The sequence below is a fragment of the Macroventuria anomochaeta genome (genome assembly GCF_010093625.1).
Source record: "Macroventuria anomochaeta strain CBS 525.71 unplaced genomic scaffold BU25scaffold_4, whole genome shotgun sequence".
NCBI lineage: Eukaryota > Fungi > Ascomycota > Dothideomycetes > Pleosporales > Didymellaceae > Macroventuria > Macroventuria anomochaeta.
In genome coordinates, this window is record NW_022985365.1 from 515,986 (window position 1) to 530,864 (window position 14,879).

The 14,879-nt window shown below is 50.6% G+C and overlaps 5 protein-coding genes and 1 non-coding gene across 6 annotated transcripts; 2 read left to right on the forward strand and 4 right to left on the reverse strand.

The window, feature by feature from the left end:
- Positions 1 to 88: 88 nt before the first annotated feature.
- BU25DRAFT_437286 (alpha/beta-hydrolase) lies at positions 89 to 1,904 on the reverse strand (the record flags this gene model as incomplete). Its single annotated transcript, XM_033708997.1, has 6 exons — positions 89 to 589; positions 782 to 879; positions 929 to 969; positions 1,109 to 1,367; positions 1,515 to 1,713; positions 1,806 to 1,904. 6 exons carry the CDS (start codon positions 1,902 to 1,904, stop codon positions 485 to 487), a joined length of 801 nt encoding a protein of 266 aa, XP_033565725.1. The 3' UTR covers positions 89 to 484.
- Positions 1,905 to 2,621: 717 nt separating this feature from the next.
- BU25DRAFT_407188 (uncharacterized protein) lies at positions 2,622 to 3,455 on the forward strand. Its single transcript, XM_033705472.1, has 2 exons — positions 2,622 to 2,987; positions 3,033 to 3,455. Exons 1-2 carry the CDS (start codon positions 2,697 to 2,699, stop codon positions 3,339 to 3,341), a joined length of 600 nt encoding a protein of 199 aa, XP_033565726.1. The 5' UTR covers positions 2,622 to 2,696; the 3' UTR covers positions 3,342 to 3,455.
- Positions 3,456 to 4,121: 666 nt separating this feature from the next.
- Positions 4,122 to 5,021, reverse strand: BU25DRAFT_454977 (uncharacterized protein; the record flags this gene model as incomplete). The annotated part of the gene is made up of 3 exons (XM_033709912.1): positions 4,122 to 4,554; positions 4,600 to 4,815; positions 4,873 to 5,021. 3 exons carry the CDS (start codon positions 5,019 to 5,021, stop codon positions 4,122 to 4,124), a joined length of 798 nt encoding a protein of 265 aa, XP_033565727.1.
- Positions 5,022 to 6,254: 1,233 nt separating this feature from the next.
- On the reverse strand, positions 6,255 to 10,203 carry BU25DRAFT_359907 (potassium/sodium eff). Its single transcript, XM_033703654.1, has 4 exons — positions 9,576 to 10,203; positions 9,260 to 9,525; positions 7,152 to 9,207; positions 6,255 to 7,099 (listed from the first exon to the last, which is right to left on the reverse strand). The coding sequence occupies exons 1-4, from the start codon at positions 9,822 to 9,824 to the stop codon at positions 6,482 to 6,484; spliced, it is 3,189 nt and encodes a 1,062-aa protein (XP_033565728.1). The 5' UTR covers positions 9,825 to 10,203; the 3' UTR covers positions 6,255 to 6,481.
- A 3,608-nt stretch (positions 10,204 to 13,811) lies between these two features.
- Positions 13,812 to 13,895, reverse strand: BU25DRAFT_t31. The gene has a single exon. It is a non-coding gene; the product is annotated as a tRNA-Val (tRNA).
- Positions 13,896 to 14,359: 464 nt separating this feature from the next.
- Positions 14,360 to 14,753, forward strand: BU25DRAFT_332268 (uncharacterized protein; the record flags this gene model as incomplete). The annotated part of the gene is made up of 2 exons (XM_033702433.1): positions 14,360 to 14,534; positions 14,581 to 14,753. The coding sequence occupies 2 exons, from the start codon at positions 14,360 to 14,362 to the stop codon at positions 14,751 to 14,753; spliced, it is 348 nt and encodes a 115-aa protein (XP_033565729.1).
- Between the last annotated feature and the right edge of the window lie 126 nt (positions 14,754 to 14,879).

Genomic DNA, 14,879 nt, shown 5'->3' on the forward strand with positions numbered 1-14,879 from the left:
AATGCAGTTCGCGCTTGCGGGTAATCTCCGAATTGCATGCAGTAGGCCCAATGCCTGCTCACTTGACCTGATTGCGACTGCCCACTCGCTTCACCACAACTCGTCTTGACTGTCATCGCTGTCTTACTTCTCACCTCACTCTAACCTTCAGCTTGTGCAAACTGCGTGCTGACGGGCTCTAGTATACAACTGCCGGATTCAGCGAGACAAACGTCCAGACAGCCATCAACCATGGTCCCACTGACCAATACTCTTAGTGCACCCGCCAGCGACTGCCTAACGCAATGGTCTTGTATGTTGAACGTCACGTCGCTGCTGATCTCCTTGCCTGCAACCACAGCATCTTGGTTGTCCAAGTAGGCCAGAGCGTTGCGCTTTGAGAAAGAGCATGGTGGATTGTGGCAGGGCGTCCCCACGACTACCGATTGCAACACCAACACATGTGGTTGCCACGCCGATGGCCACGCTTGTACCCCTTACCCTGCTAAACCGCTGAAAAGGCCGGCGACACATATGAGGAAGGTGCTTCAGCTGCGCCTCCCCTTGCAGCTTGTGCGACTGGTTGCTCAACAACAGCTAAGAGGAAGCTCTGCAAACGTGGAGCACATTGCGTCTCCACTTGCACGACAAGTCGCACGACAACAACACGGTTTATCAAGCCGGCTGTAGAGGAATGAGAACCTCGCTCGACCGTCTTGTATTGCAACATGTCCAACGTCTTGTATGGGCATTGACAACACTTCATTCGAGCAACTAAACCTTGTAGAACTCGCCAAAGAACAAACGTGCTAGCACCCAACGGCACCCTAATCAGATTCTCCTCCTTCGCATTGAACTCGGTGTACACCTCGTGGCGCACGTTATGGTAGTAGCACAATACTCGTCATGATACTTGGCGGCGTAAAGAAGCATAACAACAGCGTCGTACACACATCCTTCACGTATTCTTCCTTATCTAGCGTCGCCGTCCTAATCGTTGGATCAGCAAGCTCATCGTACTTTCCGCCGATGAACATCATTATACCAACGGAATTGTCGTCGAACGCTATGCAGATAGTCTGCGGTCGTGTGCGCATCTCGATTGCATAACCCGTGTGGCCTTTCATACAGATGCTCGCCCATCCACCACTTCGCGCGGTCCATGGCTGCCTCCTCTTTCTCGTTCATCTTGGAGCCCTTGTGTGGAGCGCCGGGACACATGTTGGTGTGCACTGCTTTGCAGGCGTTGTAGCGCCCGGATCCGAGCTTCCGGACGACCCAATGACCCCAGTCGCCGGCTTGTGCGGTGTAAGAGGTGTACCCGAGACGCTTCATCAGGACGTCGAAGATGCGCGCTGTGTCTTGGAGAGTCCAGCCTCGTGATGGACCTTGTGATCAGCAGAAACCGGGGAGTGAGGGTACTACCAGGTCGAACACGGGTGCTTTGGGGTCCTTGGGTCGAGAAGCGGGTGCATTACAGTCTGGAATCTGGGGTGGCCAGTCATGCCTGGGCCCAAGACGGGTTGGTTGCATACTCAAAAAAGCCCCTGGCCAGCCATGTACCAGCAATAGAGGAATTGCCTCCTTCTGTCTCATCCTATTCTTCTCGTGTTGGATAAAGTGGACCTTCAGATTCTTGATCTCGGTGGTGAAGTGGTGCCATTCGGAGACTTGCTTCTGTGCATCCGGCCAGGAGTACTTGTCTTGCCAGAAGTTCTTCAATTTGTTGATCCACTCCAGCGATGGGCCTACAGCAGGTGAGTATGGAGGGTTGCGGTTAGGTTTGAGCATTGGAACTCATCATAGTCGTCTCCTGCATCTGGTACGACTGGGATCTCTGGAAGGCGTGTGTCTTTGAGCTTCCTGAACAGGCGATCAATCTCCTCTTGAGAGATGTTTGGGTTGAATGGCTTGACTTCTGACATGATGTTTTGCTGGTATGTTTCGGTTGTGTGATTCTGTTTCTTCAATCTTTCGATTGTGCCTCCGTAAATGACAATGGTAGCAGCACTTCTCTATACTTGTTCGTTGTTTGCGACCCCGCATCCACTTAATTAAATATCGCGTTCCGACGCGCTTCATTGCATCGCACGTCATGATGATCCAGCTAATGCAGGGACCACGGCACCTTCTCCACAACACCATCTTTTGAAATCTTCATCGTCATCCCGAAGTTCTCGGGACTGCCTGTGTAGGTAACCCGTATCTTGGATTTGCGAGATGACTGGTGAGTCGAAGAATCTCGGAGCAGTGGAGCTCATGTTTGGTTCCTAGATACACAGGTGTAAGAACGTAGGTGAAGCTGCGCAGGAGCTTTGAAACTGCAGAAGACTGTTGCTCCAACTTATACAGGTACGAGCCAGCGTCGAATTGAATGACTTGAAGTTGAATAACTTTGAGGTGGGGACAGAGAATGGAAAGTCACGAAGTAGAGTGACAGTAGTGGAATTTGGTACAGGATATGACATGGGAGTAGAAATAGCGACGGAATGCACTACGTATTCTTTTCTCGCCGTACGTTGCTCAGTGATTGTGGCGAGGTAGGGCGAGTGCTGCACATTGGGGGACGCGTTTGAAACGCGCCAAGAAGTCGTGCCTCAAACGCGTCCCTTCGCCACACAACTCAACACAACACTCTTCAGCTTCACCTCAGTCAAACAGACCGCTCACAAGCATCTTACGCAAAGGTCATACCCAAAACAGTCCAAACAACTGCAATGATTGGAACGAAGCGCAAAGCGTCCGGTCCCGTTGCGGTGCGCTCGAAACGCGCTGGCGCCAGCCCTCCATCTCCCTCTACTGCCTCGCTGACAGAGGACGAACTCACCAAATTCACGAAGGCTGAGCTTATCCAGCATGCTCTCACTGTGCAGAGGCAGCGTGATGATGCTGTGCTTCAGAGGGACAATGCGCCTGGGCCAAAGGCATACTCACCGGAGGACTTAGATGACATGATGAAACAGGCAAGAAAAATGCTAGTAGAGGGCATTGAAAGGCTTATGATGAAGGTGTGTTATTTTGAGTGCTTTACAACGTATTTTTGACATGGTCAGTGGACGCCTTCTTGCAAGACTGGCACAGCTCGCTTCACGTATGAGTGTCAAGTATCGAGCCCATACATCTACAAATTGGTGCTCGGTCTTCCATCTGGTCACAACAAGAAAAAGTTCAAGATGTCGGTTTCCGATTTTCACAACACTGTTGGCCGTCCAAAAGGCAAAGTTCGACATAACGTTCTCGTTATTACCGGCAGTGATGTCAGTGTACGATGGATGCCAGACGAGAGCATTTACAAGATCTCAGGGACATTTGGAAAGCCTTCGTCAGTTCGTAAATTCAGCATCGCAATGAAGCTGGGTTGACTTCTGCAAGATACTAGACCTCTTATTCACCAGGAACTTTTTCCACCTCTCACTGTACAACATTCGTCTTTCGACACGTTGCGACGGCAACCATCTTTCACACTTTCGAACCACAATTACAAAAATCGCTTCGTATCTTTCTATGAGTCACTTCATTGAAATGTCTTTGAAATCGCGCTCATGTGCTGCCTCAATTTACGATGTGGGACGATATATTGTTTAGCCAATTGGCTCTGCTAACCAATGTCTTAGGATGGGTCCCTATGCCTCTCCTCCCTCAACCTCGATACCGTTGTATGATAATGAGAATAGTAACTCTCCAAATTTCACACGCATCGACACACATTCCTAGCTTACATGTGGTCGCCATTCGTTGCAGGCTTCCTCTTCCTCTCTCATGACCTGCACACGGCTTTCTATCGGAACACAGCAGGTCTAGCCTCTACATCAAACGCGAGCCTCTTCAATTTTTCTCTATACCTTCTTTCCTCGGTTGTGGACCTTTCTGTCAGGTCGGTTCCAAAACAAATGGCGTGCCAGAACTGTCAGCCTTCCACGCTCTTGGGATTCATCGACGGTTAAGATGGGATGGCAGCCGATTTCCCGGAGTGTTGAATACGTTTGGGTATCTACGAGAGCCTGGCTGTCCTGGCTCGATCCAAGTTATGTGGTCGAGAGCCTGGGTGCTTTGTTTTGTTCCAGCAGCCATGGAGCTAATCATTAGAAACCAGATATTCGATCTGAGCAAACAGGTTATTCACTGCAGCAATCGGCCATCATTCAGGAGCGAAACCTGCGGAATTGCTGCCAGCTCGACCGGACACCAGGTTGCGTGTGATTCTGCCTTGCATCACGGCCCGTCCAGAAGTAGTGCCAGTTGGACACAGGCGGCTGCGCAGGTGTGACTGACTCAACGGCTGCAGGTTCCTGACCAGCGCTTGACGCTTGGGCTTCGATATCTGTCGGTTTCTCTGGCTCCTCGTGGTAGTAGACTGTTCGACAAATTGGACAACTATTTTTGTGCAGCACCGCCCAAGAGATGAGACACTCGGCATGGAACTTGTGGCCGCAATCTTTCAGTCTCAGATTCTCTTCTTGTTCGAACACAGATTTGGGTGGCGCTATCGCGGCCTCGTCGACCACTCCGTTCTCGTTGCTCAACTTCGCGGGCTCAGGTGGTGATGGTGCACGTAACGTCGAGAGACAAATTGCGCTATCTTGTCAGTCTTACGCTATCATCTGGCGACTGGATACTTACCATTCCTCCTCTGGGATAGATTCGCTGTCTGAGCCAACCTTCTCCTTACGTCTGTCTACACATGCTGCCTTTTGGTCTCCGGTCACGTTCGAGACTTCTACTACCGACCGCAGCCGTTCCCTTGCTTCCGATCGTTGTAAGGTGAGCAGCTTTACCGGGCCATGCCGTCTAACCGGTGTATCTCGTCGTCGCTTTCGAATACAAAACCCGCAAAGGCTGTATTGGATATCAGTTACTCACATCACAACTCTACAAGCAACGATTTGGACTCACAAAGGCGCAAAAAAGAACACAGCCAATACCGGAATCAAGAAGGCCAATGCCGTGGGTGATACGATCGATCGATTGTCATGCTGATCCCATCGCCGTGCTTCAAGCGTCACCAGACCTCTCAGCCCTGCTTCTCTGACGACTGCGGGCATCCTTGCTCTTACAGCCGTGCTCCTGCAGTCTGCCTTGCAACTCCGAGGGGCAAACTCGGGCGTGATATGTTCGAAGGTGTAATGGGTAAAGTCGGCACAACAAGTACGCATATAGCCGAACGATAGTTGATCCCCCAAGTGATGATCTGGGATCAGTAAACAGTTTCACCCCACATTGAATGTGTGTCTCAACTCTCAAATTCGACGAGAATAGAAATTCCGTGGCCGTATACGGAGTCGCGAGGACAAAGACAATGGATCCTCTTATCCAAGACGCCTCTCCCCACACACAAGTCCCTCCACCTCATCCCAAGCACTCAGCCTCCACAGCCACGCTTTTCCACCACGTTGCCGGCACACTTGGCTCTGGAAAGGCTACCCTCCGCGCACGCTGATACGCTAACACCTCAAACGCAAGCAGACATTGGTCGGTATCACGCCATTCCAAGCACATACCAAAGCTGCACGAGACTGCATCTAAGACTCCAAAGTCGCGTCCAAGAGCAACGAGTTGTCTCGGCTGACGCATTCGCCGACAAAGAGTTGAGGTGACGGAGCCACTTGGCGCAGAAACGAACGTTTGGCGCCCAGAAGTCTCGGTTCTGTCGGGCTTGGTGTGCCCAGCCTCGGCGGCAGAGGAGCGGAGAGGAGCGGGGCTATCAAGTGGGTATTGGGTTAGCGTCAATGCGTGCTTGTGTGGCCTCCGGCGTTTGAGGGCAGGAATTGCAAGATGCCTGGGTCAGATATGGCAGGTGATAAGGTTTCTCCGGCGGGGTAGATTTTGTGGATCTTGGTGTTGTGGTGCAACATACGAAGGTACTTGTATCTCGAGTCTTGAGAGCCGGACCACCATAGTTGTCAACAATCAAATCAAGTCGAACCTTATCTTCACGCGCTTACCCAAGACAGTAGGAGTTAAACCTATACAAGTAGCTGCTAGGCTCGAACAGGGAAACATTCAAGTCAAGCTGAGCTCTTTGAGCCCCACTTAATTGATTGTTGACAACTATGCGGACCACTACAGATCTGAGGCTCAAACTGAACCCTCGGAGGATCATGATTACAAACCTGATTACAAAGTCAAAGCTTTTTGGAGTAAGACTGCATTCTTGCAAAAGATGGAGGCCGGTTCTACAAGGCATCTTATGAATTGTGCAGCGCTGAAGAAGACGGTTGATGGAGACGTCAGGGGTCAAATGATAAGGAGAGAACAAGTTGTGAAGTTATGATCTTGATATTATAGCAGAGTGACATCTAACAGGCAAAGAAAAACGTTCAACCCCTTCTAGAGGAGACAGCCGTAACAGGCATAAAGGTATCGCAAGCCATGCATAACAAAAACGCCTTTTCTCTAAGATGAACCATCATCAATAGAGCATACTCTCAACTGAGAGCACTGAATCAAAAAGCCACTCATACGATGTTCATACACATACGCTGAGAAAATTCACCGTCCCCATCTATTTCTTCTCGTTGTCGTCGTCCGTGCTGATCGCTGTGCTGAGGTAGCGCTCGAAGACGCGAGCCTCAAGGTCAACCGAGCCCCTCCTTCCACCTTGGGGGTCCTTCCTCTTGAAGTAGGTGCGCTTGGCGAACTTCCACGCCTCAACACCGAGGAAAAAGAGGAATGTAGCGATGAAGACTACGCCCCACTCCCAGCTGATGCCAGAGTGCCTGAACACAACAGTATTGATCACGGGAATGTACAGGACCGGGAAGATGGTGATGAACCCGCCCATGATAGAGAAGAACAGAAACTTGTTGCGCCACACATCGTGGAACCACTGGGTGAAGTACTTCTTGGAACCGGGCTGCATCATGAAGAATGAGCGGCGCATGTCGATCATCTGCCATGCGAGGAAGAGCGAGAACCAGGTAAGGCAGGCGAAGGTGGTAGCACGAGCACGGAAGACGGTTGTGCAGGTTTCGTTGAAACCTTCGTTACAGCCGGTACCAAGGTTGCCGTCACCAAAGCCGAACATGACGATCGAGAAGGAGGCGAGACAGAGAGCGGCAATCCAGAGACCGTAGAACAGCATGTCGACCATGACTTCGATGGTGAAGACACCACGCTTGAGCTAGTATTCGTTAACATTCTGATTCCAAGAAAGGGGTGGGAAGCGAACTTACACTCTGGGGAGGACGGTCCAGAATATCGGGAGCCGCGATCTCGAAACCGAGACCCATATCAGGAAGCGAGGAGGTGACCATGATAATCCACATGACCTCGACGGGAGAGACAGGAAATACGGAAAGACCAGTCTCATCCTTGAATGCAAGACCGATAAGCAAGACGCAAGCCTGAGCAATGTTCTGGGCGAGCAAATGCAGGATGAACTTCTGGATGTTGTCGAACATGCGGCGACCCTCTTCGATAGCGTTGAGGATAGAGGCAAAGTTGTCGTCGGTCAAAACAATGTCGGAGGCGTCCTTGGCAACATCAGATCCAGTACCCATACCAATACCAACGTCGGAGCGCTTGAGAGATGGCGAATCGTTGACACCATCACCAGTCATGGCTGCGAAAGCCTTTCTTCGGTGTAGTGCGTCGATCATGCGGACCTTGGTGTTAGGAGCGCAACGAGCGATAACAAGAGGAAGCAGCGGAAGGGCGTCGACTTCGTCGTCAGAGAGCTTGTCAAATTGGGTAGCGGTCATGACCATGGCGTCGGTAACGTCCTTGGCAAGAGTGGACATGTTCGAAGGCAAGATACCAACTTCGGCGGCGATGGCGCGGGCGGTCCCGGGATGATCACCAGTAAGCATGTGAACTTCGATACCAGCCTTCTGGCACTGACGAACAGATCCAGCGGTTTCGGGGCGGGGAGGGTCATAGAGACCGACAAGACCACGGAAGACGAGCTTCTCCTCGATGTTCTTCCTGTCAAGCTCTTCGCCCTTGGTAGGGAGTGGGCCGTCGTAGTCCTTGCTGGCAAGGGCCAGGACGCGGAGACCGTAGGATGCGAGCGCTTCCATGTTGGCGATAATATCCTCACAGTAGTCATCATCCATGTTGACGACATCGTCCCTCTCCGCGTTATAGAAAGTATCGCAAGAGTAGATAACACGCTCAACGGCTCCCTTGGTGAAGACCATCTTCTTGGAACTGGCAACTTCTTCGAAGATAACGGACATCTTCTTGACGTCGGAGTCGAATGGGAACTCAGCGAGCTGTTTCCACTTGGGCGATTCACCCTGAGTGAATTGCAGACGGTTCCAGTCGAAGCGGGATGCGAAAACCTGGATGGCAATTTCGGTTGGGTCACCACGAGCGTTCCATTGGCCATCAGTTTGGTGGACGTTGGCTAAGTTGGCGAGAGATGCGACCTTGAGATATTCGATCAGATGAGGGTTGTCCTCCATGAGTTCCTGGTAAGTCTGTGTCTTCTCATCTTGGTCGGGATCGATGTGGCGGGGTTCCTTAGGAGTGAAGCTCAATGAGCCGACGGTAGGGTTGTGAGGCTCATCAGTGACACCGACGGAGTATGTGCCCTTGGCGGGAATCCAAGCCCTCTTTGCGACCATCTTACCCTGGGTAAGAGTACCGGTCTTGTCGGAGCAAATATCGGTAACACCACCAAGAGCCTCGAGAGACTTCAGGTTGCGAACAATAACGTGACGCTGAACCATGCGCTTCGTACCAGCGGCCATGGTTATGGTCAAGACGACAGTGAGCGAAGCGGGAATCATGGATAGACCAGTCGCAACAGCGTAGATGATGACTTCGCGGTTGTTGGAGAAAGAGTTGGCACCCAGGACGATGATAGCGCAGACGATGGCAGTACCGAACAGCAGAATAGCAAGGCGGGCAAGCTTCTTTTGGAGGGGAGTACCAACGTTGACACCAAGGAAAGCACCAACAACGTCACCAGCAGTCAAACCCCAAGCCTGGGCGTAGCGGTGAGGCTTTGGTCGGCTACCATCCTCCTTGCGCTTCACTGGACGTACGCGGGAATTTTTCTGGCGAAGAGACATAGCGATAGAACCAATTTCAGTGTACATTCCGGTCGCGAAGACAACGCCACGAGCACGGCCTTTGGTGACGGTGGCTGAGCTAAATGCAACGTTCAGGCGATCACCGGGGCCGGTGTCCTCGGAGAACGTGGCTTCGGCATCCTTGTTGACTGGGAGCGATTCACCAGTCAGCAGAGCCTCATCGGTCTCGAAATTGACAGCTTCGATAATACTGTGAATTGTCAGGAAAAAAATTATCCAAAAGATATCCTCGGGAGGCTTACCGAATGTCAGCGGGGATGGTGTCACCGGTCTTGAGTTCGACCAAGTCGCCAACGACGACTTCGATGGTAGGGACGGTAACAGTCTTTCCGTCTCGGATAGCGGTGGCAGTTGGAGAACTGAGAGATCGTAAGGAATCCATAGTCTTCTCGGCGTTGAACTCTTGGAAGAAACCAATAACAACGTTAAGCAGAATGATGACAGTTACTACACCACCTTCAATCCACGACTCAATGGCAAAACTGACGGCCATGGCTGCAATAAGCACCTGAATTAATGTTAGAGCTGGAGCTTCATATCCCCAATGTTCGAACTTACCAAAGTCATAGAGTTAGCGACCTGTCGAAGCAGGATCTTTGCAGGTTGGACTCCGCCATCATCACCGAGATCGTTGCTTCCAAACTTTTCGAGTCGAGACTTTGCTTCCGATGTGCTGAGACCGTCGTCGGGGTTGCACTTTGTTTCCTCAATCACCTTCTGGAATGAGAGTGCGTGGGCCGGTGCAGATAGAGGCTCGTTGGACTGGCCAGACTTGTGGCCTTCGAGTGATGGCTGCTTCCCTCCCATAGCGAATGATGTTGGTTCATTCAAATGCTAAGGAGTTTGGAGTTGACAAGCAATCTAGATCTGGGGAATTGAAGCCCTTTAAAACCCCCCCACCTGGAAATGCAGGCGGGACATGGTATGGCAGACCACGGCGACAGCCAAGCGCACCAGATATTGAGCCCTTGGCGGGTGGGAACTGATCCAAGACGTCACTGTTGGAAGGTGTTTAGCATCTGTATGCATGCAGCGATGCCCCGCTTGGGCACGGCGGAACCAATGGGAATCGTTCGCCCACGCTTCAATCACAGCCACAAAACTCAGACGCGTTCATGAGGCGATTTCAGACACTTTTTCGACGTAGAGTTGTCGGATGATGACGTATTGCAGGGTCCAAATTGATGGTGAATTGGTTGTAAAGGCGAGGCCTGGGTGGCCAAGAATTCCGCTCTAACGCCTGCCAATCCACGCCAATTCCTCCATCATCTTGGCTTTGTTCAAGAAGCACCAGATTTTTGCCGATATCCGTGTCATGGTCCGTGCTCACAGCTGTGAATGACGTTGCCTTCCTCCTTACTCTCCAAAACCACCTTCATTCAACACCGAGGAACTGCCAATTAAATCCTGAGGCCGCATGTAGCCTTCTCGCCAAGGGCCAGACTACCATGGCCCACAGTGGCGTCCATACGGTGCTCCACACCTTTCTCCCAGTTGCACACCCGACATCCAGCCCGACGTTGAAAGGTTGTCAGCGAACTTACCCAAGGCATTTTTATGAACATGAAGAACTCTCGGCGGTCAGCCTCTTCGTCTACTTTTCATTCCAACTGAATCTTTGAACTGTGCCAAGCAGGTCACGAAGCTCAACAATCATCAGGGTCCACCGGCCAAAGTCGGTCCCGAATCCCACCCCGCTGTCTCCGTCTTCCAAGAAATAGAATCATCTGGTGGCATTTTAGAAGCACAAGTTAACTTTCTAAACGTGGCAGTCCAACCACTTACCGGAGCATATCAAGCAACGTGCGAGCACGTTTGCTCGAGTTACCGATCGCATTCCAACGTATTTTGGCGCCTGCTGCATCACTTCCAGCCCCCAGAGTCGGATCTAGGTACGCTAGGCCTCGTCAGTTCTGACTTATCCACTCAAGTCTGCCGCTTGATACTTTCAACTCCGGTATACCTATATTCGGCCTACTCCGATTGTGGAGGCTCTGCTACGGGGCTCCAAATCTCACTGAGTAGAGACATGATGCCTGATCCCGGGATCACAAGGCGATGTCTTGTCTCGAATTGCCGCCCAAGCAGTCCGACTACTCCCACGTCTTATGCCAGAGCCAGAAGGTTTTCAGAGATCTCTGGCAACTGGTGTAAGGGTTGGCACCGAGATTCGCATCGACGTCATCCAAGATTGGGACATCAACCTCAACACATTCTACACGGTTGAAGGAGCAATCGAGAAGCTTATTGGGCAACAAAAGATCAATGCAGAGTCATCGATGAGCAACTAGAGTGCGGAATGGAAGGTCTGCGAGATTGGCTAAAAGCTTGAAAAGGATGCTAGGTCGAAAGTCGTGTTATTCAAGGAACCGAAGTACGCGTAGCGCGAGTAATCGATCAGCGAAAAGGCTTCGAGACCCACAAGCGCAAGGAGAATGACTTGCACTCTCCATTCACACCAAAGAGAAAGTGCACACACAACTTCACCCTAGAAAACCCCGAGCTTGCCTCCCCAGGAGAAGGCTGCGTGATTCAAGATTGCAGGTGCGAACTATGTTGCCAGAAAGATTGTTGAGGGTGACTTGAAGGAAAGGCGACCTCCGCTCGGGTTTTACATCAAGAACAGTCAGGGTGTCATGCGAACAGCTCAGTTCCTGAACTACAAGCCAATGCATTCCCATGATGAGAACTAGTAGGCGCATGTATCGACACGAGCATTCTAGCGCCTGGTGACATCATCGTTCACGAGGAACAATATGAAGAAGAACAAGACCTCCTAGGGGAAGAGCAGGATGTCCTAGATGAGGAGCAAGATGTGTCGGCTCCGAGATCCGGAAGAAAGGAAGTTGAGGACAATGAGTTCGTTAACATCGACAACTCTGCAGAAGATAACTGCCAGAAGGATGGTGCACACCGGTAACACGGTGATTAAAAAGAAGATGAAGAGCAAGTCGGGCTGGATGAGTGGGTCAATGAAGCTAGCAACCACGAAGAGCTCTTCGAGGAACATGTTCAAGGATTCAGCGGATTGAGCCAAGAACACAGCAAATAAAGTTGGCAAAGCAGAGAAGATATTAGCGGAGAGGCTGTGCATAGTACCAGACTATTTGACGAACACCTTTCATTAAACTCAAAGATGGAGCTGCATTTGACGTAGAAATCGAAAGGAACGCAATATACGGGGCGTTGTGCATGCTTGATCCGAAAATGCACCGGCAAATCCAAGGGATGATCATCGGGTCTGCTCGATATCTTGGCTCATATCCTGCAGCCGTCCAGAAAGGCATATTTTTTGATGACAGCATCGATAAATACAGGCACGATCGAGACCTGGTCTGCAAATACTTGCCCTCCGCTTCCGCTGAGTTTGACATCAGTTCCACACGCAAGCAAACTAAAGAAGGTGGAAAAAGAGGAGTCAAGGGTGACTAAAATCACTTTCAACTACAAGTATCGCCCGTGCCTTCGCCCACAAAAAGCCACAATCACCCGCTATCGCCTGCTTGCACTTGTGTTCGGCGAAGTTACGTTTCTTATCTGGATTCCTCGCAAATCCATTGAACTACGGCTCGAAGGCAGATATTCGGACTAATTATAAACTTACAGATATGGCCAAGAGCTGGCGTGACTACGTCCCAAAATTGTAGGAAACACGCGCCTGTAGCCGGCGTCTCCTTATAAAGACGCCGTTGTCGACTCCTGCATCTCGCATCATCCAAAGGTCACTGCCAATCACGAGGCAGAAGTGCAGCATCACTGTAGTAAGTTGTATTCCTCAGGCTTCCTATACAATTCAAACTTTAAAAGGAGCCGTACTGACTGCCTCTGGGGAATGCAGGATCTGCGCACTTGTGAAGGTCCATCGCCACACAATCCTCCACGTGGAACGATGGACTGAAATCTTTGGACTGCTCAACAGTTGATAAACATCAGCACGCGCTGCCTTGACTGCATGCTCATAATCGGCTTGCTCTGAAGCATAAGCCACCAATTGCTCTTACTCGTCCTGATCAGGAAACCATACAACAACAGATCGTTCATGCCCCTTATCCACCTCCCTCGTTTCGAAATTCTCATCGTCAATCATAAGTCATGGCTAATTGCCCCCCCCCCCCTTCCACTTTCTCCTAAACCTCTGCAGCAGTAGCATGCATCGCCGTACTCCCGTCCACTGTGTCCTCCACGGCTTCCATCGAGCATCTTGTTATAAATCGGAGAATCAAACGTGCGTCAAGTTGGGCAACTCCATCATCTCCTGGAACACTGGAATCCAATTTCCAGGCGTGGGATGACTCTCCAACCGTACATATTCAAACGAACTCTTCCAGTGTATCTCCACGATTCAAAAGGAAACTCTCCATCTCCTCCCTGAGTGAAACTAGCACGTTGGATAGTGAGCGAGCGAAGGTTCGTCGAAAAAATCCGGCCCGCGATCGTTTCTGTCTACCAAAAGTTGTCGGTAATGACGCATGTCTCAACCGTATTACGGTATTCGAGAAGCTCGCGAATTCACTCTTCATAAGGGCCCTGGTTCCCCATTCCTTCCTCGAATACGGCAGTTATTTTCAACGCTTTTACGTGCTTTCGGAAGAGTTGCCAGGACCCGTTCTCTATAGATAAGTCCAGCGGTTCCAGAATCAAGAGATCATCTTGCTTTTGACTTTGACTGCTAGATATTTACCACGATCACAGCTTGGCGACAAAAAGATGAGCGAGGCTTCACTGATTTTGGAGAAGGAACGTCCCCGAGGCGGCCAAATAAGTTGAGCGCGACCTTCATGGTCAAGAAAAAAATGATTCGACCCAGACTTGAACTGGAGACCTTCAGTGAACTAACTGATGTTAGACTGACGTGATAACCAACTACACCATCGAACCAATTGACAATTGAATGATTTGATGAATCAAAATCAATCATTATAAAATATATATTGATTGTATAAAGTTCAAAACAGCTTTCTTTGTGAACATCTACTCTAACATTCCATTGGGCCATTTGTCAACTACAAGACATCAAACACGATGGTCAGCAAAGCGTGCGAATAGACTTACCCCACTTGGTTTGTGCAAATTTGTCTCGTGCTCCGCGCACTTGGTACAACGTCTACCACCGCCAATTCAACATCAAGCTTCACAGTTTGCAAAACGTTGTTACCTCAGAAATAATGACTCTTCAAGATTGCGAGTAGGGTCTACGCTCTAGACTTCCATCTTTATCAAGAAAGATGTTGTGCGTTGTTCTGCACTCTCGCGGTGAGGTTTGTAGACCAGAGTGGGGCATCCCCTCAACCCGCATCTCGCGGCTTAAGCTTGAGCTCTTGAGAAACATCAACCAACCAAACATGGCGAGCAACGACATCTCAGACATCAAGACACCGCCGTCCTGCACGGCAGACTTTTGCCTCATCCCACTAGGTACACCGACAGCGAGTGTGTCGAAGGAAGTTGCGGAGGTGCAGAGGATCTTGAAGAGGAGTGGACTGAACTACTCTATGCATTCGGCAGGGACTACACTTGGTATGCAATATCGAGCGCAGACTGTCGCGTTACTGACTGTCTGTAGAGGGCTCATGGGATGACTGCATGCGAGTCATTGGACAGTGCCATGCTCTGCTTCATCAGAACGGTGTTGTGAGGATCCAGAGTGACATCAGAATTGGTACCAGAACGGACAAGAAGCAAGGCTTCAAAGACAAGGTCGAAGCTGTTGAGAAGCTGTTGAAGGACGATAACTGAGCCCTCAAGCATTCGATAGCATGAAGCTGCTGCCGAATCCCCAACGCAAGGCTATATGTGCTTCAAGTATCACAACAAGAATCACGTCAAAGTACACTACAAAACAACGCGCCCGCAATACTTCCC